At 40.7% G+C, this 27,573-nt stretch overlaps 1 protein-coding gene across 1 annotated transcript in view; it reads right to left on the reverse strand.

Moving 5' to 3' along the window:
* Positions 1–26,992, reverse strand: part of LAMC1 (laminin subunit gamma 1) — a 131,055-nt gene extending 104,063 nt beyond the window's left edge. Inside the window, exon 1 of the mRNA XM_060131948.1 lies at positions 26,116–26,992. Coding sequence (XP_059987931.1) covers positions 26,116–26,530 — 415 coding nt within the window. The 5' untranslated portion in view covers positions 26,531–26,992. The remainder of the gene's footprint in view (positions 1–26,115) is intronic.
* Positions 26,993–27,573: the final 581 nt, after the last annotated feature.

Here is a 27,573-nt window from a genome sequence, read left to right on the forward strand (position 1 = left end):
CAAATATACTCAGTGACATAAAGTGACAGTTTATTTTTAGGAAGAGATGAGGTCTGTTATTGTTTGCTAAACAAAAGCAAATCCTAAAGATGACTTTTGATTATGACTTAGTTACTTCTTAGGTGTTAAGCATAATAAAATATCTGATATGTTTATAGTTAGGGCACATAATATTTATGTAAGGAAAGAAAAACTTCAATAGAGACTAAATGAGGGTGATATATATTTATATTTTCAACTTCCCAACCCTACCAGCTTAGGCTATAGTTGACAGCTATTCGAAGTTTTAAATAAATTTCTACATGGTTTGGGATAGTCTAGGAAGTTTCCAGAAAGACAGGCAATCCAGTCTCTCTGGAGATTGGCCTGTATCATGAAATCTGTTTATGCATCAAAGATGGCTAAGGGAGTGGCTGACCAAAGAAAGTCCCTGGCAGCAGTCAGAAGTCTATGAGGTGGGTACAACTATGGCTTTGAAACAGAAACAAATGCACCTGTCACTACTAAATACCTTCTCTCTTGGAGAAGCTGAGGGCAGAGACCAGGTAAGTACCAATCTGTGTTTCTCTGAATCTGTATTGTGGGGAAACACTTTAGCAAACCTAAGAATACTTAGTCCTGCTCCAGAGTCTTCCTAATCCGCCTGTTTTTTAACAGCCCAGTAACCTGTGAGCCCTTCAAAGACACAGACTTTCTTATAAAGCTCACAGTCCTCAAAGCTTAGCACAAAATGCTTAGTAAATTTAGGATTATTGATGCTTGTGTTGTGATTTTAAATGAGAGGATTACTCAACTATTATGGCTGCCGTGTAAATAAAGTGGGTATATAGACTGGGAGCAGGACGCACACTTGGAAGAGGCTCTCTGTCCCGTGAGGCGCAGTCTGCATACATAACCTATTTCCGCCTTTTTTTTTTTTTTTTTTTTTTAATAAGCTCACAAACTGGGGTGGTGCATGGAATCGTGGAGAGAGAGCACTATTCTCGAAGCAGGAAACCTGATCGCTATCTTCCCTGGACTTCAGTTTCTTCATCTGTAAAAATGCGTGTGGTCAGTGAAATGACTTCTGAGGTCTCCGAGGTGCCTTCATGCTGCCTCACAAGGCTGGTTAAGTGCCAACCAATGGTACCCGAGAATTCAGGAGGGAGGGCAAAGCCATGGGGAGGGCAACGGGGAAATGTGAAGAAGCCCTCAAGGATGAAGAGGCTCAAGTCAGGCTTCAAAGACAGCAGTCCTTGTCCCGTGGACAACAAATACACCAGATTTGGCAAGCTCAAGCGTTCATACAAGGAGGAAATAGAGAGGAGCCAGAATACGAGGAGCCTTAAGTGTCACATAATTCTCTCAGGGAAGCTGACTAGTCTCAGAACCAGACCCTTACCATTCAAGCTTATTATTGAACTCAGTAGTTTTCAAACCATATATTGGTTTGAAATGAAAAAAACGCTGGTAGGTCAAGGTAAGCATTAAAAAATAATAATAATTAGAACAGAATGGAAATATCAGGGTAAGCCTTGTTTTAAGACGCCTGTCTCAGTTGTATGTACTAACTAGGTGGCTATGTAAAATATATTTCTTAAAATGGGCTACAGTCAAAAATATCTGGGAAAAACTCATCTATTAAAAATTGACAAGGAAACTAAGTTTTTCGAGTCTTTAAGCACGTTTTTCAAGTTTTTACATTTAATGCACTGTAAAACCCTAACAAGAGATTTGATTTACAGCATAACATAAATTCAAACAAATAAATTCAGAAAGGACTGCTCTTTACCCTCCCTGGACAGGAAGCAGAAGTACAGAGAACTCCAGCCAACACTAGGAAAAACAGAGAAATCATTGTGTAAGTCTCTTGCCTCATTTACCTGCGTTTGCATAAGGAAATCCACATGCTCTCAAGACAATAATTCCTTAAGTTCCCAGTCACTAAAACCCTCAAGAACTTTTATGTAGCTTCTTTGAGTATGAAAGAAAATGCAAATGTAGAAAAGGTTTCTAGTTAATCCAAATAATTTAATGAACACTATTATGTATCATGAATGAATAAGAACTTCTCTGTCCTCAAACTGCTTATAATCTATTATATGAAGGGATATAAGACAAACACCCAAAAAGCCAAGCTGACTGTGCTCAAGGTGAGGGAGGGGGAGGGACATGAGTAGGAGAAATGAAATGAAAGATGGGAATAAAAAGGAGGCAACTGAAATTGGCCTTTTAATATGAATAGAATATCAACCTGCAAAGTCTGGGAGAGACAGGATGAGGAGTGGAAACTAGGGTGCCTTTGAAGGAGGCGGGAACAGCAAAGAAAAGGCATGAGAGCTGCATAAAAATGGATAGGTAGCTAGTTGGACACCTGTAAGGAAACAGTGATAGTTAAGGCTATGGTTAATGGCACCAGGAGATGTACATTTTCTTTGCCCGGAAATGAAAGGGAAGCTTTTTGGTCATGGGGAATGGCAGGAACCTATGGATACCAAGAATCTGAACACAGCTTGTCTTCTTAGTGTTGGCCACATTTATGGCTCTCCTTGAGACCATCTTAAAGATGGGTTCTTGCACCTGCCTCTCATTCAGCAGCCACAAAAGGATACTGACCATAAAAGAGTCTGCTCTCTCAGACACAAGATTCCCGTGATAGGAACTTGGTTTGAAACTTCTGCCAAGCTTCAGTTCTCACACAAAAATGCACAGCCTCGGGATACTTCTGGCTCCTCTCCCACTGCTCTCTAGTTGAAGCCAAGCAGAAGTGCAATTTCTGCTGAGAGTCCACAGGTTTTTTTTTTAATGCAAGAATTCCAAGAAAGAATAAAGGCTGACTCCCCTTGGGGGAAAAACAGCTTAGGCTTTCTAAGTCAATACCCCAGAGACTCAATAACCAGCCCAATTATCTATTGCTGACAGCAGGCTACTCCAATGCACAGTGCTTTACAGCAACCACCATCTTTATATCTCATGATTTTGAGAGTCAAGAATTTGGGAAGGGCTCGGTTGGGTAATTCTTGAGTCCACAGGGCACTGACTGTGAAGTCACTTGGTAGTATTCGGCTGGGCTGGTCATGCCTGGTACCTTGGTGGGGATGGATGGAAGGCTGGACACTGCTGAGACTACCCACCAGCGTGTCTACCCATGTCCTCTCAAGCCTAGCAGATTTAGTAGTCAGACTTCTCCATGGCGGAGCAGGATCCAGGAGACCAAGGTGGAAGCTGCCACTCTTCTTAAAGGCTTAGTCTGGAACTGGCATATCACCACATCTGCTATCCCACTGCTGGGTCACAGGGCAGCCCACATGCAGAGGGAGGAGTGTCAAAGCACTCATGCTCATCTTTAATCCATCCTAACCAACAAAATCGGAGCTGCATCTTAGGCAGCCATGATTTGCTAACTACTCAAGATAGGGAATTTTAAAACCCAGGTGAAGAAAAATTCATCTGACTACCTCACATTAAAAGGACAGAAGGAAAGAGAATTTCCAGAGCAACAGACCCTACTACTCAGAGTTTAAGACTAAAAAGCTTAGATGGATGGAAACTAAATTTTTGATGGTGAGCATACTGTAGGGTATACAGAGGTGGAAAGGTAATGCTGTATACATAAAACTTACATAATGTTATAAAACAATGGTACCTCAATAAAAAAATTTTCTTAATTAAAAAAACCAAAATAACAACAACAACAAAAAAAAGAGTAAGGAAGCATGGAGAACTTTCTCCAAATTCAGTTTCTATTATAACAGAGGAAAAGCAGATTAAAAATATCAGCAAACACTTCTGGATTATACACGAGGTACAAAGAACTATATTAATGTTGGAGATGCAAAGAAATGTAAGATATAGTCCCTGCCTATCAATGTCTCCAAATGGTGAGACAATTACATATACCACAAAACAGTACAAGATAGCACTTGAGGAAGTAACAGCTGGTATTTTAAAAATGGGAGAGGGAATCGGAGGCAGGGACCAGTTAGAAGACTACCTGTGTGAGGATGAATTGCTGTAAGATGATTCTCAAGCCTACAGACTCCAGCCCCACTTTATAACAAATATTTTGTAATGCCATCCCTTCAACAACCCAAAATGAAATCCATAGGTTATATAATCTACAACATGTAACTTCCAAGTCTGTGTGTGTGTGTGTGTGTGTGTGTGTATGTGTGTAGCCCTACCTATAATGTAAAGCAGAAACTAAAAGGAAACATATGCATTTCAATAGATAAAAGCTCGATAACTACTAGAAGGCATAACAAAGCCATCAGACACTTTTATCAACTTATAACATGTAAGTTTGCATTTTTCATTTATTTATTTATTCATTTTTTGGCCATGCCACCCTGCAGCATACGGGATCTTAGTTCCCCAACCAGAGATCGAACCCATGTCCCCTGCAGTGGAAGCTCAGATTCTTAACCACTGGACCACCAGGGAAGTCCCAAGTTTGCATTTTTAAAAATAGGACTGGATGGCATTCTGTACAAGACATACAGAAAATGAAGGGGCAGAGGTATAGGTGGACACTGCAATAAAAATTGGTGTTAGCAGGGCTTCCCTGGTGGCACAGTGGTTGGAGGTCCGCCTGCCGATGCAGGGGACGCGGGTTCGTGCCCCGGTCCGGGAGGATCCCAGAGCGGCTGCGCCCGTGAGCCATGGCTGCTAAGCCTGCGCGTCCGGAGCCTGTGCTCTGCAAGCGGGAGGGGCCGCAGCAGTGAGAGGCCCGCGTACCGCAAAAAAAAAAAAAAAAAAATGGTGTTAGCAAAAGTAATAACACACCAGATTAACCTGTGTGTTTTAAGAAAAAGAGAAATATCACTTTAACTGAATAGGTATAACAAGTCAGGACAAATTACAGACTGTCAAAGTAGAGAACACGAGTTAGAATGATATATCTCAGCCAACTTTATCAGCATGTTTCCTTGTAAAATATTCACTTAATCTTAATGATTTGATTGCTCCAGAAGAAAAAACATGTTGGCAGGATAGGCATGTTGGTAACTATTCATGTGCAGGAAAAGCTGTAAAAGCAAATTCCAAAATTTCAACTGAATAAGATCAACACTTTTCTTGACATTTGATATTTTAGGAAAAGGAGGCTAAATATACAAATATGCACACAGAATCACTCTGACTGTGAGTGCTAGAACGCAGTGTGATCTACACATGTGCCGAACGGGCAACGTGAACACCATGAGAGGCACTCTTGGCAGAGAAATGACTTTCCTCTTGCTAAGCTCAAAAACTATTTATTTACATGGTGGCTGTATTCATGGAAAATTATGTGTAATAAAGTTATGTGGAAAAAAACTGTGTTTATGTAGAAAGGCAAAGTTACATTCTAGGCTCAGATATTTATGACTGGGTTTTTAATAGCATAAATGTCCCATGAGAAATCACAAAGCTGGGCAAGATTTGGGCACCTCTTTGCTGTGTGGGACAGCCTCCCCTCCCCACGTCACCCCCTCTGCCTCCTGTCTATTACATACCCCTAAAGGGACAGTACCACACTCTCCTCTGAGGGCCACCTCTCCGGGGTTTACAGCTGAATCCATGAGGCTTATCTATCCCAAGAACTTAAAAAAACTTCAGGTTTATCACATTTTACATTGTACAAGACAATCTTTCTACAGATTCCCATAGATTCACCATTCCTTGTTCCAAAACCTCTAAATCCAATCCACCTCTCAGATTATAAATAAGGTTTCAAAGTGTATTAAGACAGTTTTTTAAATTTATTTATTTATTTTTATTTTTTTTTTTTGACTCGTGAATTTGTTTTTATTTTTATTGGGCTATAGGGGATGGGCTGGGAAATATCTCTGTAAGTTATGCCCTACTAGGGAAATGTCCATTCTAATTTTCCTGGGATAGCTTTCGGAGCTTTTTCTTTTTCTTGGAGCTGCTGTTTAAAGAGGGGAAAAGAGCTTAAAGTATATGACCCACATTAATGATACAGCAAAACCATGACAACTGGCCTAACACATCTCAGGAGCTTGAGAAATTTATCAAACTCTGAAGTCAAGGGTGATTCAGTTAGGAAAACAAATTAAAACCCAGGTCCCTTTATCAGTGCTTCCTGGAGGTGCCACTGAGACAGTCTGCTTTGTTTTTTAGAGAAACAAATGTTTTAATCAAGTCTTCAGTGTATTTTTTAAGTAGCAATGTTTTCATTATCCAAAATACTACTTAGGCCAAACAGTATGAATAACAACTAATTTGGCGACTACTTTACCAAAGAGGTGAGTAATAACTGTATATTACTAAATTTGAGCTAATTTTTTTTTTTTTGGCCGCACTGCGTGGCTTGCGGGATCTTAGCTCCCTGACCAGGGATTGAACCTGGGCCTTCAGCAGTGAAAGCGCAGAGTCCTAACCACTGGGATGCCAGGGAATTCCCAAATTTGAACTATTTTAATTCACTGTAACCTGTAGCCAAAACATTCCTTAGAGTGGTTAAATACCAAAATAGAAACTAAGCTAAAAAGATTTTGTATTAATACCATATCTCTTTACAAAAAAAGGAAGTGAGGTAGCTTATAGAAATAAATATTATGCAACAGAATAAAAAATAGCCTCAACAATTACAAAAGAAATGCAACCTAAAATAAAAACATTTCTCATCTATCAAATTAGCAAAGCTTTATAAAAATCATAGTACTTAAGGGGAATGTTTAAACAGGAACTTTGTATACTGCTGTAGACAGCAAAGAAAAGAAAAAATAAATAAAAGAATTAAGGGTCAGTAGGAAGAAACGAAACTGTTATTATTTACAGATGATGGCTGTCTACATATAAAACCGAAAGAGTCTAAAGACAAGTAATTAGAATTAATAAGAGAATTAAGCAAAGGGTATAAGATCAATATATAAAAACCAGCTACATTTTTATATGCCAGCAACAAAGACATAGAAAATGTAATTTAGAAAAAAAAGTTAAAATAACAACAACAAAAATGTGCCCAGGAATAATTATAACAGAAAAAGGACAAGGTTCACATGGACAGAATTATAAAACATTACTGGAATTCATTAAAGAAGGCCTAAATTATACTATGCTCATGAACAGAAAGACTTGAAATTTTCAAGATGTCAATACAACCCAAATGGATGCCTAAAGTCAATGCAATTTCAATCAAGATCTAAATAGAGGTTACTGGGGAACCTGACAACCTCATTCTAAAATTTATGTGTAAGAGTGAAGGCCCAAGGACAGCTAGAATATTTCTAAAATAGAAGAATAAGTTTGAAAGGGACTTGTCCTAGGAGATAAAGACAACACACAAATCAATTAACACATTAAAATGAAGAAATTCTGTCCAAAAGCTATCATAGAGAATATAAAAAGACAATCACACACTGGTAGAAGATATGGATAATACATAATTGATGAAGGATTAGTATCAAGAATACAGGAAGAACTCTACAAATCAATAAACAGGCAAATCAATAAATGAGCAAAAAACATGAAGAGACATTTCACAGGAGAGGAAATATGGAAGACCAATAAATGCATGAAAAGCTATTAGCCCTGGGCTTCCCTGGTGGCGCAGTGGTTGAGAGTCCGCCTGCCGATGCAGGGGACGCAGGTTCGTGCCCCGGTTCGGGAATATCCCACATGCTGCGGAGCGGCTGGGCCCGTGAGCCATGGCCACTGAGCCTGCGCTCCGCAACAGGAGAGGACACAACAGTGGGAGGCCCGCGTACCGCAAAAAAAAAAAAGATATTAGCCCTTATAAATAAAATGAGATATAATTTTACACCATCAAATGGGCAAAATTTAAGAATTCTAACAATACGAAATGTGGATCAACGGTCTATTAACACTGCTGGTGAGCATCTAAACAGGCACAACCACTCTGGGAAACAATTTGCATTATCTCATAAAAATGAAGACACTCATTATGATCCAGCAAGCCAGTTAGAGAGACTCCCACATAAGCAACAGGAGACACATGTGAGAATGTTCACAGAATACTTTTCATCATGACAACAACCGAAAAAAGTCCATCAGCAGAATAATCCTTAAATTATCTGTAGTATAATCACAATAGAATACTACATAGGAATGGAAATCAGGGAATTACAACTACACCTTAGAAATGTATTGAGTGAACAAAGCAAGGTGCTGATGACAATACAAACCATTTTTATAAAGCTCAAAAGCAAGCAATACATTGCCTAGAGATGATAAACTACTCTCTTTTAAAAGCAAGGGAATAAAACATAAAACCCAGGGTAGTGGATACCTAAGGGTGGGAGGGTGGGCAGAAATCCTCCTAGAGCTACTCAAATACTTCACAGAGAAGTGTTCACTTCTACTCCAGATTTCTGTACACTAAAACAGAGTATCTGCTGCACAAACAACGTAATTATCTATTTTATCTTGCATTTACCTGTAAGTGCAAAACAACACCTCACAGTAATCCACAGCTGACCATATGTATATCAAAACAAAATAAAACACAAAAAAAAGCTCCACAGATGATTCTATTTGTTACTGGTGAGTACTGGAGGACCACGAGCCTAGATGACAACAGGATTTCCTCCTTGAGGAATAATCCCCAGATTCACTGGCAATTAGTATTAAGAATTTATAAGAAGTATTACACTGTAATAACCTTCAAACGATACGAAGAAGGAATTTAAACACCTACTTTAAAGTGCTCTATCTTTGGCGAAACAGAAACTCTTAAAAGTTTCAGTCTGAGAAACTCTGCTCTCCTAAAAAAAGAAAGGTATTTAACTTGGCATCGTGGATCCTGGAAAGGAGCACAAGGCTTCTCAAAAAGAAACAAAACCATGGTTGGTCTCAGCTATTCTTCGGTTCTTAAAAGAAAGTTCATCAGAACAAAAAGACAGGCCTTCTATTTTTACTGTCCACAACAAGGATGATGTCTTAAATTTTGAGAAAGCAGCTCTGTGGACTTTCTCCAAAGATCAGTAAACACACCTCTTCCAAACACTTTTCCAAAAAGTCTGGACATATTTATTGAATTTAGCCCTATGCTTCTCATGAGTTCAGAATTGAGTTTTCTGATTTAAGACAATCAAAGAATATTCAAATGCCTATGATTTCACAAGTCAAGTACCTAGCTCTAAGTTGCTGACCCATAGCTCCTGTCCTCAATGAGCTCATATGAAGAAACAAAATAAGTACACATTTAAAAGACTCCAGAACAAGATGATATGCTCAACTGACCAAGGAGTGATACAATAAGTGCTACTGTCTCACACTTCCAGAATGTGGAAAAGCATTTTTAGAGAAGGCAATTTCCTTCCAAAAGAAACTGGGGTGATAAAGCACAGAGGACAACATGATATATATTTAGGCAAAGGGTGATGGCAAAGGACTCTGAGCAAATAAAGACAATGAGTCTAAGAAAAATGATGTCAATTCAAGGAGACCACAATCTTTTAGAAAGCAAAATCCAAGCTGAGAGGACCCTAGAGGCAAAAGCAATCACTTATAACCATTTATATAGTCATTCTCAATATAAGTGATTCTTTAAAGATTCCTAGAGACACTGATTTATTGCTGATTTAAAGTAACTGGACAGAAAGAAAAAAAAGCTGTGACAAGTAGGTAGATAGGGAGGGAGATGCATAAAGTGTGGAGAGAGTAAGGACACAGACATCACTGAAATCATATGCTTCTAGGAACAAGAAGAAAATCAGAATTAACTTCCAATTCAAAAAGTATCTCAAATGAAATGGCTTTAATGCAGCCAGGTTCCTAACAGAGGCATTGGAGATGAAACTGCATTTCTACAAAAAACAATCAAACAAACAAAAAAATAAACTACTTCTTTGAAACATTTATCTAATGCTCTGTTTGGAATTCTAAATACTCTTACCATAATTTAATAACCCATCCACTCAAATCGTCTTAAAATACAGCTGTTAAAATGCACCCTTTCAATGAAATATAAGTTCCTATTAAATGGACTTTTATTCAATCATTTAGATAATAACCAATTTATCAAATGCCTATTATGTGCCAAATTTTTACAGTCTTTAGTAGTTCTATTATCACTATCTGTAAAAGTGGTATAACATATAATCAAATGTGATACAGTCCATAATCCTTTATCTGTGATTCTATATCCAAAAATTTCTAAACAGCAGAGGATTTTCATGATATCTGACAACAAAACGTGACTTAAACTAGTGTGAGGCCCTTATAGCCTTTAATCAGCCTTTAATTCATAAAAGTATGAATACATTTCACCGCAGAGATAGTGAGGACCTGGCTGTTAAGTCTCTGACCTAATTAATGTTTAAAATACAATTCATATTGAAGGAAAAGATAAATACACATTAAAAAAGATTCCAGAACAAGACTGTATGTTCAAGTGATCAGTAAGTGGTACAAACAATAGGCACTGTTTTACTACTTCTGGAGTTCTTGTTTCTGAAACACATCTGGATTTTAAAACAGCTTTGATTCATCCATCACAGCTGAAGGTAAACATGATCACTACTGTCAAGTAAATCAAGGCTTAATGATTCTGCAAGGATGCGCTCCTCCGAGATAAATCTGACACAGAGCCGGTCGGTGTAAGTACCCGACACTAACATAGTGAGATCTCAGTGTCAGGAGGGGACCATGGGAATGAAACCTGGTAGTCTCAGAATAAAATGAATTGTGCAAAGGAAGGAGTGAATGGTGCACACTGAGAAGAGCAGGACGAGCGTGCACCCCTTTTCTTCAGAGGCTCTTCTCCTGAAGTCCTAGGGTGTGAAGGTCTACAGAGAGCATGTTTGCTAGTTTTTCTAGATCCACTTCCTAAAACTGCTAGCCACAGAATGGGATCCTCTGAAGAAGGTACTTCAGGAAGACCAAAACTCAGGAAAGAGAGGATTCTCCAGCACAGGAACTGGCAGGCACAATACCACAGTAGAGGGTTGGCATGCCAGAGCCATCTGCCAAAACCAGTCCCCCTCCCCGCCACCCTCCATCACTGTAACAGATTTGTGGCTGGGCACAAGGTTGCCCAGCCAGACTACACTTCCCAGCCTCCACTGCATATATGAGTGGCCAGGTGACTAAATGCTCTCCAGTGGCAGATGATACAATGATGTGGACCTCTGTCGGGTCTCAGTCTTGAAAGTTAGGCATACACTCCTCAGCAGCATCTTCCCATTTGTAATACAGAGGTAGCTATCACTCAACTTCAACCACACACAGGAGGACAGCACCCTAAGGGATGGCAAATCATGAAGATGAAAGGACCCTAGGCCCCAGAATGTCTGTGTGGATCAGCGCTACCTTGCTGCTCACTCAGGACTACCACATGAAAGAGAAACCTCTATGTTTCTTGAACTACTTTATCATTGGGGCTCTTTACTACTATGGCTTAGTTTTTACCTAACAACACTGGTGAGGAAGCTACATCATGGACTAGCCATCCCACTCCACCTGTCCAATTTCAATAACCCTATGTAATAGGCAAACTCCATCTTGGGAAAATCTAAACAAAACTGCCATTTCTCACCCTCATCTGCATTCTGGGGCTGTAGCCTCACAGAAATAGGAATTCATTCATTCAGCAAACTTTTGAGCACTCACTACTAAATGAAAGGTATTATGCTATACACTAGGAATATATAAGCCAACGTAAAAAAGAAAGCCAAGGGAACCCTCCTTGGGCAGGTCCTCTGTTCTGCATGCTTTTCACCCAGAAGTTAAGCTCTAGGTCTTCCTGTCTGTCCCATCTCCAGCACTTTGCAGTGCCTTTTACATAACAGGCACTAATAAATATTTGTTAGGTGAATGAATTAAGAAATCAATAAATTCATCTTATCCTCAATGAATTCAGTCTGGGGGGAAACAAAACAATACAATCTAGCACCTCTCACATCACAGGCATGCAATATGGTCAGTGATTTTTAGAAATGAATGAATGTATGGGCATTGAACAACATGACAGCAAATGCTATGGAGGGGCAGGAGGAATTAGAAATCAAAATCTTCCCAGAGAAACTGAAATTTGCCATGAGTTCTGAAGAACAATTAGAAGGTAACCACATAAACAAAGTAAGGAATCAAGAAGATGTAGCGCCCATGCTGTCTGAACATGTTTACTATGCCTGGAACGTAAGGGCAGAGTTCCAATCACACAATGAACATATCTAGTACTCCTTTGAATACCACTGCTTCCACTAATTAAGCCAAAAACTGACATCTTTTCTTTAGCATTTGCATCATCATATGAACTGCTGTCAATGCAGTGCTACACCCTTCTTTAACTTTCAGATTTAATTTTCATTTTTAAATCTAAAATCAGGATTTATTTGACTAGTTCTAACAGATCCTCCATCATATAATCAAAGAATCTCAAGGTTGGTAGAAATCTGAAAGGTCACCAGATAAATGTTCTGGGAAGTCATTTATCTTGATCAGCTACAATCAGTTCTTTGCAGTCACATGGAATTTTTATCCTTCTTTTACAGCACTTTATATTTTGTCTCAGAGTATATTTGTTGATATACACATGCTCGCTCTCCCACTAGACTACACGCTTTTTATGTACAACGCACATTCTTCTTTATCTCATATTCTTCCAGTGCTCAATAATCATAGGCTCTGTATAAAATCATCTTTTAATCCAACCCAACCACATCAGCTCCTGCAGTCCCTGTCAAATCCAACCCGTTTGCTTGCTCCTGTATACAGCCTCATTGTTACCTCTGGTAAAGATGAGCTGCTGCACCTTCTTTCCAAGACCCACAGAGCTTCCTTCCTGTTTTTAATGCCAATGATGCCACATTGCTTCTCTTTTCACCTCCATTTCTATGTCATGGATTAGGGCTTAAGACTCCAAATGTTTGGAAAAAATGAAACAAGTTCCAAATAAACCATCCCTTTTGTAAGCTGCAGAATGTCCATATCTCAGAAATTGTCAGATGTTTCCCTGCAGATGTTTTAAGCCTAAAATCATCAATGCCCTTTCCCGTTCCACCTTTTGTCCCTCTGACAAGGTTACTGTGCTTCCTCGAGACTTCCTGTTTGAATAACCACACACTTGGGTGTTCAAACCCCCATGTGTCCATTATTCACCATAAAAGGGACCTGAGGAAGTAACCAGGCAGTTGAACACAAAATGATCTATGAACAAAAACAGCTGTGCATTAGCAGGATGGACAAAAAGACAGCAGGGATCTTGACACTGCTGTGAATTTCAAAAACAAGGTCTATTTAGTCAGGCATGGTTAAAAGGCTGCTGATTCAGAGCATTCGTGGTCCATTTCATAATTGAAAATCACTGGAGATGTGAAGAAGTCTTTTTAGTTACTTCCACAGAGTCTCACCCCAACACCAGCCTTCCTAACAGTCTCCGTTATGGGAACAAAGCTGCCTCTCCTTTCTCTCACAGCAATGGCACTACCAACTCAAAGGTTTCACCCAAAAAATTTAATACTTATTTTATTTCCCAGTCCAAAAAGCAGATTCCCCCTTCCCCAAGAGGTTTTCCTATAAAAACACAGGGAAGCACAGATATAGATACACACAGAAGAACACACAAAAAGAGGCAAAGAAAACAACCTTAGATTCTCCAAACATCTGGAAAGTATGTTAATATCCAGAATCAGTCTATTTCTGATACCCTAGATTTACCATCCATGCCTTGTGCCAGGATATAAGAACTTTAAAGTGGGCATAAGTATAAAACCAAAGCTTTATCAGAATGACCGCAAAACTGAATGATTCTTATTGCACCAGGAGTTGATGCTAACTTATTCCTTGCCAAGCAGCAAAAATGCTGAAAACAGTAGTAAAAAAAAACAGCTTGAGCCCCTAAAGCAATCCTGATAAAGTAAACAAATTTTATTACAACTGCATTACAGATGGTCTCACAAACTTTCATAATCTGTAATAGAGTTGTAAGAATTTGGTATTCAATAGACTTTCTATCCCATGAACTTATCTAAAATACTCACTATAAATTCACAACTATGCATAGAGACACTCTGAAAGTTAATCCTAGACGCTCAACCCCACAGAACATGACCCCTTTACCATGAAGGGGTAACCACATGACCAAAACAATTAAAGTACACAATAGCTCTTCCGTTTCCAACTGTCTCTCCCACACAATATTCACCTTTAGCCTTGTGTCTCTTCCCACCTCCAAAAAGAACACAACTTCAGTGAAAATTTCAGGATGCTCATCTCTACCAGATCATGATCTGGCATTTAAATAATAGTAATAATCTAAAAACTTAGCGCTTCCCTGGTGGTACAGTGGTTAAGAATCCACCTGCCAATGCAGGGGACACGGGTTCAAGCCCTGGTCTGAGAAGATCCCACATGCCACAGAGCAACTAAGCCTGTGTGCCACAACTACTAAGCCTGCACTCTAGAGCCCGCGAGCCACAACTACTGAGCCCTCATGCCACAACTACTGAATCCCGCGTGCCTAGAGCCCGTGCTCCACAACAAGAGAAGCCACTGCAATGAGAAGCCCGTGCACCGCAATGAAGAGTAGCCCCTGCTCACCGCAACTAGAGAAAGCCTGCACGCAGCAACGAAAACCCAATGCAGCTAAAAATAAATAAATGTATTTAAAAATTTTTTTCATTTAAAAAAATAAAAACTTAGTGACACCAAAACAACAGGACAAGTCACCAGTCCTATCAGGATAAGGTCCATAGGAGAAGGAACCACTAGGGGAGGAACAGCAACACTGAAGCACAGATAAACTGCTAAACCAAGGCAACTATACCCTAACTTCTTTGGTAAGAGATTAAGTAAATTAAACCAGGACCCATCCCTAAAACATATTTTTTACAGCTTAAACTTTCCTAAGTTTCCTTCCAACTCCAAAATTATTCTAGTTAGCCACATACTCAAAAGTCCAGAGATGCCAACATTCCAGAAAACTAAAGGTCTAAATGTTGTACAGGATAGGGTCAAAAAACAAAATCCATTTCTAGATCTAATCATTTTACATTGCCAAGCTACTATAACTTATTTCTTAATAGTTTCTGATAATAAGATGATCTCAGATTTTGAGAACATCTGTGCAGACCGTTCCTGCTTCTAATCAGGATTTGCTGCTGCCAGAGTCCCTGCCAATGAACAGAGAGCTCAAGAAAAGCTGTTCAACTCGTTTTCATCAAGCTGTCATGACCCCCTTCTCAAAAACTGTGAAGCTCTTCTCTTGGAAAGACTTAAGATCCTTTTATTCTCTTTGAAGAAAGCTGATGGGAAAGCCCTTAGAAAATACTTAATGCTTCTGTATTTTACCAACTGGCAAAAGGGGTGGGGGCATTTTAAGCCCAATACTCGGCCTCAAATGTAGCAGTGGGTGCCGTTCTTCCCATAAGAAATAAAATTGAGCATGTGAATTTAAATACCATCAGTCACTAGGATGTGATGATGTAACCACATGTATCACAGAAATGCAATGTGGACAAAGCAGGTCTGTAAAGAAAGCAGGATTGTGATTCAATAATACTTAATATTGAGTTGTAGAAGCGGAGATAGTATGCAGTGGGGGAGAAACCCAAAATACAAAATCTAAGTGGGAACCCCCTTCTTCAGAGAGGAAGCAAAAAAAAAATTTCTTTTTTAAAATGTTAAGATATCTAGGAGTCCGCTGATTGAACCTTGGCTCAGGAATGCTCTGGGGAAACTAAGGAGATAAAGAGTGAATGATAGATACACAGATAAGATAGATAGACAGAGTTGTAGATTTACAAACTAACATATACAGAAATCAAAGTGAAGGAAGTCACTTCCAAGCCTGAAAGCTGAAACAGTGACAAAGAAATCTCCTGGGACCACAGTAGTTATTTATCAATCAATAAAAGGTGGTTACACCTTTCAGTTAGCAAACCTGAACAACAAAAAGGCCACCAAGTAAGAGTTAGAATTTACTTGAAGCAGAGGAAACGAAGTAGAACCTGGAGATGGCCCTGACAGGCTTATCTTTAAGGATGTCAGATAAAGTAAGCAACTGAACTAACTCAGCCATTCTCAACAACCAGAAAGGAGTCATGGATAAGGCAGAAAGGAGATAAGGTGGCGTTCCCCTGACCACCCTTCAGGAAACAGGGTATGTGGTACACTTTTCCTATCATTAGACAATGACAAAACACAGAATCGCATTCTGAAATTCAATAAATTCCTTAGAAATTCCTAGAAGCGTTAACAGCTAAATATATAACTAGTATAAATACCCAAAACCTAGTATTTTCCCATTGCTAACAATCCTCTGTTCTTCACAAATAAGTGCAAAGATCTTTTTAAAAGAAGCACTCCAAATCCAGAGCTCAAGCAGAGATCTGTCAGAGAAACCAGACTCAGTCCTTTGGTTTGGTATACTTTCATTTCACTTCCTAATTAAAGGTCCTCTACAGGTCTCCGTCACTTACCAGGCTTGTTCTAACATGGCAGAGTGGCAAGTGCATAACCTATCCACAACAGGTCTGAATTCCAACCTAAATTCAACCTGTTCTACCTCAGAGCAGTCACCAGTCATATTACTATCCATAGGGGTCACAGTAGTTCTCAAGATTGTTTTAAGGATTCAAAGAGGCAACCGAGGGGTGCTCAACGAAAGGAAATTTACTTTCTTTTGTTGCCCAGTTTTCACAATCCCGCTGCTCAACGAAAGGAAATTTACTTTCTTTTGTTGCCCAGTTTTCACAATCCGCATCTCCTCAGAACCCATCCTCCAAGTCTCTACTACTCCATGAAAAGCAAACAATGCCTTCACCATTATCTGGTTACTCTTAGACCTTTATTCAAACAAATCACCCTTCCTGGAAAGTCCTCCATTCATGTCTACCACTCTTCAAGACCCAAGAAGCTTTTCCTGGGTGACTGCCATCGACACTCTTCAAAGTGCTTTACAGGTATTCCCTCAGCACTTTAAAAAGTTTCAACTGAATTATGTTTACTGTGCTTATATTCTCCCACTGATTGTCTGTACATGAATGTTTTTGTCTTATCCCCTCAAAACACATGACAAATCACCTGAGGATAAAGAAAGTGTTTCAACAATATTACCTACACATTCCATATTACAATGCCCATAAGAGAAGAATTTTCTCAGCAAAGTAAGAATTTTATTTACAAAAGAACTTTGCCAACTAACTAATTAAAAATCACAATCAAATAGGCTCACCTCATTTTGAGTGGGTAGGTCTTTTCACTTAGTTGGAAATACTTCACAAAATTTCATACACTTCTCTAAGAAAGCCACACAACACAGTTCAAGCTTCAGACTTATTTCTTTTTTTAAAATAAATTTATTTATTTATTTAATTTTGGCTGCATTGGGTCTCTGCTGTGGTGCACGGGCTTCTCATTGTGGTGGCTTCTCTTGTTGCAGAGCACAGGCTCTAGGTGCGCGGGTTTCAGCAGTTGTGGCGCACAGGCTTAGCTGCTCCGTGGTATGTGGGATCTTCCCAGACCAGGGATCGAACCCGTGTCCCCTGCATTGGCAGGCGGATTCTTAACCACTGCACCACCAAGGAAGCCCCAAATGTATTATTTCTAAACGGCTCAATGAGAAGAAGCCACTATTTGGAACACGTCAAAGGAAGGAAGATGGGGTCTTCACATTATACGTTTTACGTAATATGTGGAATATTTTGTTTTCACTGTAGAATTTAAGTAACAAGTTTTACAAAAACCAGACATTGTAACAAAAGCACATGCCACAGGGACATTCTTAGAGAACTCTCTAAACCTGCCCCCCAAAACACAAACTTACCATTTATCACTTCAAACCACTAAGCACCAACCAAATCCATCACCTGGTTAAAGGTAGTCATGAGAAGAGCAAAGAGAACTTGCTCTTCCTGTACACCTGCCCACACTCCACTTCCTGAGACTTACCAGGAAGCTCACCCGAATGCTTTTCTGAAAGCACTCTGTAGGTACTTCAAGTAAAATCAGCTGATACCTCAATGAAAATCAGCTGGTTGGCTTGTTTTGTGTCCCTTCACTCAAAAAACATTTCTGAATGCCTACTGATGCCAGCAACTGCTGGTAGGGTAGAAAGACCGTACGAGAAATAGAACGTAGATGATTATGTCTTAGAGTCTGTGCTCTCCTATTTTAAACCAAAATCGTACCCCAAACTAACAAAATCACCTATTTATTTTTTGTATTTTAGTAGGTTGAAACTTTAAATTCTTTTTTCTAATGTGAAGAATAATTTAGATACAACAAAGTACACAAATATTAAATGTACAGCTCTGAATCTGTACATATGTATACACCTTTGTAACCTCCATGCAGGTCAAGATGCAGAACGTAAAGTGGGAACTATAAAGGAGAAAAAAAAAAGACTGATTACTAGCTGTGTCTCTGAAAACACTGACAGGCATCTCTGTAGTCACTGCCTTGGGCAATCGCTCTGGTTAGCAGAAACCTTCACATACAATGTGATTTATCATCACGAACAAAATTCATTGAGTCCCTAACTCTATACTCTATACAATAGAGTAACTCTATACAATACTTGTATTTTTTATTTCAAGAAATTAAAAAAAAATGTGAAGGTTGATTCTGAATCCTTATTTCCAAAAACTTCCAAAACAAAAAGAAGATAAAATAACCAAAAAAAACACAAAACAAGACGATACAGCAAAAATCCAACGTTGACTGCAATATAATAGGAAGCAGCCATGCAGTCGGAAACAAAGAGTAAAAGGAGGGAGCTGAGGGACTAAAACTCCTAAAGTTTTAAAAGAAATAATGTAAATCCCCTAATTCATCTCCCAGCCTTGCCACAAAAGATCTGAGAGCGCCATTGTCTAAGAAAGAGATAAGTCTGCTTTATTTTATTTCATGAATATGTAGCTGCATAGGGCACCAGGCTGACTGGACCCAGTTATTTTAGGCTGGCCTCCTGGAAGAGCCCATGGAAAGAAAAGCAGATGTACTTAATTAGTGTCACCACAGTCTGGCACAATACTCTAAAACCTCAGTGACATTTCTGTAAATGAGTTTTCTGCTAACCCCATTTAGCAAGCTGTCCGTTTTAGGCCCAAATGAGCCAACATCTAACTTTATCATTTTAGAAGAAAGGAGAGGCTTGCAAATCTTAGCAAGGCCCTCTTACAAATCTTAGGGCAAGAAACAGGCAAAGTAATAGAACCGGCACACAGTCATCTTGAAATTTTATCCTTTGACAATTTAAGATAAGGGACAGATTAATCCCTTATTTTAAAAAATCCTCCCTGGAATTTTGGGCAGTAAAAATAAACAAACAGTTCTGCTCTAAACTTTGACACTTTTCCCTAAAACTCAAACAGACCAGCAGTAGAGCTGTCAATTAAGTATAGCTGGAAACAAGCAACAAGGAAAGAAGCATCTGTTGGTTCTGCTGCCTGTTAAATCTAGACAAATAAGTGGTTATTATTCATCTGTCTAACCACTTTAATGTGGTTCTTCACTATCCTGCAGAGAAGGCATACCTCAGTATGCCAGTCTCCTGAGTGTACCCATAATGAATTAAATAAACTAAAAATGATGCCACACACAATAAGCAAATAAGATGTTTCACTGCAACCCTTCTCCACAACTGCTTAATAATACCCTTTTAGAGTCTATTTCAACAACAAACATGTGAATATATATTTTAAAATAAAATTTATGTCCATTTCTAAAGAAAAAACACACATTAACATTAAAATTTCAGAAACATAGTCACATGTGAGATTCAAACCTGAGCAAGTAGTTTACTCATAAAATTTATCCAGCTGGCTTCAAATCATATAAAAGCCTAATTTTTACACCAAAAAAGGACAGTCACAGATCTTTCAATTCCATATCAGTTCCACACCCAACTTAGTACTTTTTTATAAAGCTACAGAAATAAAACAACCAGGTACCACATTCACAGTGGCATAAATCTCAAAAAAATGGAGAGATGGCACTGATAAAAATAAACTCAAGTTCAAAAGTGTTACTGAGAAGAATATAAATTAATGTGCAGTGTTTTGGGACTTCTTATAATTCAGGCATTCATTTATTTACTCACTCTTCATACATTTACTGAACACTATGCCAGACACATTGTTAAGCAGTGGAGATACAAACCCTCCAGCCTCCCTCCAAACGGTAAGTTAAGTGAATGCTTTCTGTGTGTGCACCTTTTACCTAAAAACTTATTATATAACACTGAACGTATCGGTCTAGAGCAGAGGTCACCAAACTTGTCCTGTAGAGGGTCAGAGAGTAAACATTTTAGGCTTTGTGGGCCAGGACTTATTGTTAGAATTACTCAACTCTACCTTTCTAGTGCAAAATCAGCCAGAGACAATACGTTAATAAATGAACTTGACTGTGTTTCAATAAAACTTTATGGATATTAAAATTTGAATTTCATATAATTTTCACATGTCATAAAATATTTTTCTTCTTTTGATTTTTCAACCAATTAAACATGTAAAAACCATTCTTAGCTCATCGCCCATACAAAAATAGGTGGCAGCCCAGGGCTGGATTTAGTCTGTGGGCTATAATTTGCCTACCCCCAGGCTAGAGACCTAGGTCTCCACATCTAAGCCACAAGTTCCATGAGGTCAGGGCAATGTCCAATGAATCATTATACACCCAGGAATCTGTATGGTGCTGAGGCATAGCAAGCAGTTAACTAATGTTAGTTATATTCAACTAAACTAAAAAGATGACTGAGTCCCCGACCCTGCCTTCAAAGACCTCATGGTCTAGAAGTGGAGATAGACAAGCAAAGAAACAATACCATGTGATAAGTGCTGTGGTAGATACCTACAGGGTGGTGTGAGTGGGATACCTAATCCAGGCCAGGGAGAGAAAGAAACTGGGGAAGGATTCCTGAAGGTGATGACACCTGGAAGAAGTGTTCCAAACCAAAGAAACAGCCCTTCAAGCACATGAAATGACAAAAGATAAGCCTAGAGGTTATAAAGGTCCGGATCCTAAAGTACCTTATACACCATGCCAAGGCATCTGGACTTTATCCTAAAGGCTTGAGGAATCACTGCAGAATTTTTAGCTGGGAAACGATATCATCAGATTTGCATTTTAGAACCATTGCTCGGTCCAAAGCGATGGCTGCCTGAATAGAAAGAGCAAAACTGGAGGCAGAAAGACCACCAATTCGTTAGCAAGTTGTTGCAGTAATCAAGGTGAAATTCCATGGGGGGTTACGGTAAAGCAGATATAAAGATAAGGATCCAAGAGACATATGGCTGGATACAGGAAGTGAAAGTGGAGTCTTGGGCAGATTGTAGCAAGGATGGGTGGGAAAGAAAGTGGTGGAGTTACAGCTGCCCAGAGACCCAGCAGCGGATGCTATCTGCTGGCCAAACAGAGTAATCTTTACTGATGAAAGCCTATGAAGCATGGTTCTTGGCCAAAGATTGGTTGAGAGCCTCAGGAATAAACAGTAGTGCTGTTCATTAAGATACAGCTTTGAACTGGATAAGACAATAAGGAATGAATTTAGTTTTGGACATGGCCTCTGGACATAGCAAACTGACCATGTCCCACATGGAGAAAAAGCTGTCCTGAAGATACAAATTTAGAATTTATTGATTTGCAAATAGTAATGGAAGCCTTGAGATTTAGAGGACTTCATTCAGGAAGAGTGAGTAGCATGAAAAAAAAAAAAAAGGAATCGAGAAACATAAGTGAAAAGGAACAGAGGGAACAGCAGGAAAACCAAGGGAGTCTAATATCTCTGAATCAGTATGTACATGAACTTGTATTGATATTTTAAAGTTGTCCTGGAATAAACTAGTCATTCTTTTGAGAGATTTGTTAGAGAAACGAAGAACTGCAGGAGCTAGTATGTTAGACTGAGTCAAAAACCTACCTCCACTATAATTTTTGGCAAATCACAACCTCAGGACCCTCATCTTTGCCTTCCTTCACTGAGTTATGAAAATCTAATCAGTGATAAACTGGAGGCTTTATAAACTGTAAAGTATTATAAAGGAACTCCTGATTTATTATTGTAATGGCATTACATCTGGGTATGAAAATTCCATCTAACAGGGTATAAACTTCTGAAGAATGGACCTTCAATCTTCTACACCTTTCTATCAGGTACTGCACCACGTATTCAGTAGGTATTTAAAATATGTTTGCAGAATATCTGGGAGTAACGTGAGAATGTATGCACAGGGAAAGGAGTGCATAGCAAAAGGCATGTCCAACTTCCTAAAAGGATTTAGAACTGAAATAGTCAAACTTTATCCCTCCCACAAATGTGGCCAATGACAAAATAATGGGGGGAGGGGAGCTCATAGTTCCAAACTTTCTCCTAATGTGTAAACTGTTTTTCTGAATGCTTTAGAAACATGAAAAAGGTATTTACGGAAAAAGCAGTGAATTGTAGAACAGGAAAACAGCCAACAGCAACTTTATAAAACTGTGTTCACCAACTGCTGGCCACTAAAGAAGAGCTCCTTAACTCCTCAAGTTGAAACCTGCAAAATGTAAATCAGGCCTTTGTAAGACAAACTAAAATAGTGTCCCCTCAGGGTGCACAAATACCACAGTGAAGTCACCAGAGTTCTAACAGAGTCAGAACCTACCTCGCAAAGATATTCCCGGGGAAAAAAATTTGCTGTTTGTTTCATGTTAAATACACACTAAGAGGACCAAACAGAATAAAATGTAATACCCTTATATAGCAATTATTGTGATTTAGACACACAAAAACAATATTTAGATACAGCTTAAAAGTGTCATTTAATCACTGCTTGTTCCTAAAGCTTATAAGGAGCTTGGACACCAATCTGGCAGACTGGACACCCAGTCTGCGAAGTTTTCATCTACAGCGACTATCAAGTTAATTAAAGGGGCTGTTTAATAAAAGGCAAATCCTCAGATGCAATCTTACTATCAACTACTCTGCTGATAAGGATAAAACTTATTATAAAACACAAAAGCCAGACTTTCAAAAAGCAGTTGAATAATTCATATAGGAGTTAGGAGAGAAGATCCAGAAGTGAAAGGCAAAATAAGAAAGACTTCTTTTTAGAAAAGGATGCCTTGCTGAGATTTCTCTCCACAATGGGCAGAAAATACAGTTCTGATGCCCACAGCAACTTTAACTCATTATATCTAAGTATACATTGCACCCTGTACCCTGGATAACTGTAAATGGTGCTTAAGACATGGCTGCTTACAGAAACAATGCTGATTTTCCTGGCTTTTGTACAAGTGATGACAATGGTACAATCACCTAATTTGTACTTGCCATCTGTTAAAATATGCCTCACCCCCCAAAAAAGGTACCAGTTAAAATGATTGTGTAATTTTATACATACATGTGTATGCATGAAATGTTTCTGGAAGGTTACGTAAAAAATTGTGAGCGACAGTCTCTACGGCAACTTAGCAAATGGAGATGAAGAGACTCACTAGTCATTATACTGTTTTAATTCACTATGTCATGTTTTACTTTTACAATAAAAGAAGTCTTAGGATCACTGGCAAAATATGTATATTTCTTGTGACAATTTAACTGTGATCTGACTTTGCTTATTTTAAAGTTTACTGTGCTTAAAGTTCAACATCAAAAGGAAGGCTACAAAAGTGGTGGCTAGACCTAGTTCTTTCACACTGCTCCCTTCGAGTTTCACATGCTCTGTAAGGGCAAAGCACAATATGCATCACTTGTTTAAGGGTATGTGAAATTTGAACTGGATGGGAGATTTAATAGATGCACAAACAGTCATGGTTCTTGAATTCATGGGAAATAATTAGTTAGCTAGAGCCCATGGAGTAACTGCAGTTAGGGAGTGAATGTGCTGAATATCAAAACACACAATAATACATAAAGCCCTGCCTATCTCTTGTTAAGTTATAGATCATAACATTCATGAATACATATATCCTTGTCATGAAAAAAGAGAGGGGAGAGAGAGAGAGATTGAGACATCAACGCCACTACACGCAAATCTCCCTCCCCTTCCCCATCTTCTCCACACACAGTTTCCTCCAGGACAGCATTTCTGATGGCACAACAAGTACAATAACTTCTAGTCAAGTTTTTAGAAATTGTCTATCTCAAAATCTTCAAGTAAATGTTCTTACAGTATTTGTATGAAAACTATTTTAAATCACTTTTATTTACTTAGAAGTTTTAAATCTATAGTTTTATGAACTTCATTTAGCAAGAATGTTACCAAAAACTGAAGAATTTTTCAGCAAAACAAGTTCAAGCATATATAACATTTTCAGAGTAAAAAGTCTTTCGAGCTTTTTAATCACTAGGACCCAAAGCTCATATATCGGCCTCCCAGTAGTAGCAACCTAACTTGACGGATACTATCTTACCTAACACATTATCTTTGTAATAGAGAAGTAATCACCGAGTAATCTACCTTCCTCTACCATCACCTGAAGTAACCTTTTGCTACATAGTGCTCACAGCAGAAAATTCAGAGAAGGTCCAGATTGACAGCCCTATCTTTACCTAAATAAGAGATTCTTATTCAGAAATTTTCAGTTGAATCTCAGGCATTTGAGACATCAAGGCTGTGCTTTTGTTTTGAAATTTTTAATATTTCAAAACAGATAAAATAAATAAGACGCTGTAGGCATTCAAAATTCAACACAGAAGCTTTAAAAAGACAAAAAAAATTTTTTTTAATAATTGGATACAAGTTTCAAAACTAATCTTGGCCAAGTTTAAAAATACAACACTTAGCAGAAAAGTGATAAAGAGCATCCCCACAAAGTCTTAGGAGGGCCTAGGTCTCTTGCAGAATCTTTAGAAAGGCACCTGTTCCAAGATACTGCTTAGTTCCATGTTTCCAATACCTTTGAAAAACTGAACTCAGTTTATTTCTTCCACCTCTGAAAAACAGGTGCCTTAGAGTTCCAGTTTATGAACTTACTTTTGAAAAGTTTCATCTTCCTAATAACTTGTCTACAAATAAAATGATATTTACTACAAAGGTGCTAAATACTGTTTTTCTAAAACTTGCTCCACACACAGTAATTTAACTCCACTTTTCAAAGTACTTTCTCTAGAATCTTGACGCTTTCATAAAATTTAATGTATCAGAGAGCAGTGGAAAGAAAAATACAAAAACCACGACCAAAAGAACCATGTGCCTACCAAACGTTCCTTTCGAAGATTCCCCAAATAATGTTACTAGCCTTATAGAATTATACTGCTTTGATAGAAGAATGGCTTGGCACGCTGTTCGCTCTGGAAGTTCATTACTACCAGCTACTGGTCTGCAACAGGACTGAAGCTCTGCCCTTCAAGGCCAGTTTCTCACGCATGTTACTCTGTTAAACACAATAATGAATCATTCTGCTCGTTTGTATATTTCAACGATGAAGAAAAACTGACGCAGATCAAACATGATTTTTAATACTCGGGGATAAACATGTCCATCCTCGTCCACCACCCAGCAATGAAGTTTTCTATACATCCCTTTCCTGATTGCTAAAAGGTCACTTACACATGCTTCTACACTTGCTTTGAATCAAAGCAAAAGGAAAGACAGTGAGGAGAGCCTTTTTACTCAGGGACAAAACTGTACCCAACAATTACAGTGAGTGCAGATACTTCCTTTTGTTTTGTCTGTACCAGGATTATCAGTGAAATCGCTCTGTGGCCCTTAATTAATTAAAGCTGAACAACTTTAAAGAACAATAACTTTAAAAGTGAACTTCTATTTTAACTACACATAGGCAACAGCGGTAGTAAAGTCATTTGCTCCCCTCAAACCCCCTTAACTTAGACCCTTTCCTCTCTAGCTTATTCAGCAAAGCAAACAGCAATCACCCTCAACCCTAGAGAGAAAGTCTTTTAAACAAGGTAAAAGTGCTAAAGGTTGACAAGCGAGGAGGGGGGGGTTCTGATTAACGCTTCAGGAAAGAGGGACCAAAACAGCCGAAATGGCGAATAATCAAGGGGGCGAAAATCCGGCTAAGTTATTTATAGACTAGAAAAGCAAACAGAGAGAGATGCTGGCGGGAAGCATCTTGGCTCGCGGGATGTTAAGTGCTAGATCTAGTTTAGAAGTTGGAGAAGGGAATTTCTGTGTGGCCCATGCTGGGGAGCAGAGAGCCACCACGCGGCTGTTTGGTCCCCGCGGACTGGGTGAGGGGGTGAGCAGTAGTGTAGTAGGGGATGGGGCTGTCACCGCTTACCCAGATGCAGCGTGAGGTTGATGGAGTTGGGGTACTGCACCCCGGCCAGCATGGTCTGGCTCTGCCACCAGGTGGTGTCGGCCTGGTTGTTGTAGTCCGTCAGAAAGGCTGCCCCGTGCTGCAGGTGGGGCTGCCCGGCGTCGCACAGGTGACAGGACTTGGTGACCCCGGTCACCCCGGTCTGCACACAGTACTCCTCGGGCGGAGTCCCGCACGTGTTGGTGGCCACCACGGTCACGTTGAAGGCGGCGTTGACGAATTCGGGCATGCAGCGCTGCGACCGCCCGCCCTCGTCCGTGCACTCGTCCATGGCTGCCCGGGCGCAGCCGGCCGCAGCGGTCGCCAGCACAGCCAACACCCGCCAGAGGCCGCCCCGCGGCCGCAGCGCCGGCGCGGCCGGTTTGCTGCCCCTCATCCCGCCGCCCGCGCGCTGGGCCACGGCAAAGGCAAGAGCGCGGGCGCGTTCCTCTCGTGCAGCGGCGTCCCTCGGAGGCCGCTCAGCGGGCTGAGCCTCGGGGCCCAGTGGCCGGACTCTCCGGACGGGCGGTGGCGGCGGCTCGCGGCGGAGAGGAGGTCCGGAGGGCGCCCCTGGCGAGAACTGCGCGGCTCGCTAACCACTGCCCCGCACGCCGCCTCCGCGCCTCCCTCTCCCACCCGGGACACAGCCGGCACTCGGCACCGACCCCCGACTTCCGAGCGCGTACCCGAGCGCGCGCCCCCGGGGAGGAAGGAGCAGGGGGTGGGATCGGCAGGGTGGGGTGGGGTCTGCCGAGAAAGCCCAACCCCGGCGTCCTCTCAGTAGCTCCCGCGGCCCCCGTAGCCGCTCCCCGGCTCTCCACGAACGGTGGACTGCGCGTCCGCCCCGGCAACTCGCGGCGGCGGCGGCGGCGGCGGCGGCGGCGGCGGGGGCGGTGACATCTCGCGCTCGAGCCCGCGGCGCGCGATCGGCGGGGGAGGGGCTTTGAGGGGCGCGAGGGGTGGGCGGGGAGCGGGAGGAGAGGGGAGGGAGGGGCGGCAGGGCGGTGCATGCCGGGAGGGAAAGGAAGGCAGCGGAGAGGCAGCTCCCAGCCGGGAGGTGGATGCCAGGGTTCCCTGGCGCCGAGTCCCCGGAAGACCCGGGATTAGGGGAGCGGGTAACGGAGGGGGCCTTAAAAGGGCGACGCCGGAGGGGTGAGGTCGCTCGGAGTCGGCCTTTGGGCCCCACGCCGGTCTGGGCCGCAAGAGCGCGGATCCCCGCCCCGCCAGGTGTCAGTCCTTGCGTCCAGCCGGCAGCACCCCGGGCCAGGGACCAAAGGGACCCGATCGATGGTGGGGACTGCCCGCAGGCTCTTCGCCCCAGCCGGCCGCCCCGGGAATGCCCCCTGCCGCTCGGGGTCGGCTCCAGCTCTTTCCGAGGAGCGGTCCCGGGGTGTCAGGGGGCTGATATGGTGGTCCCCGGAGAATATAGGGCCTGGTCGC

This window comes from Lagenorhynchus albirostris, chromosome 2 (genome assembly GCF_949774975.1).
Source record: "Lagenorhynchus albirostris chromosome 2, mLagAlb1.1, whole genome shotgun sequence".
Lineage (NCBI taxonomy): Eukaryota > Metazoa > Chordata > Mammalia > Artiodactyla > Delphinidae > Lagenorhynchus > Lagenorhynchus albirostris.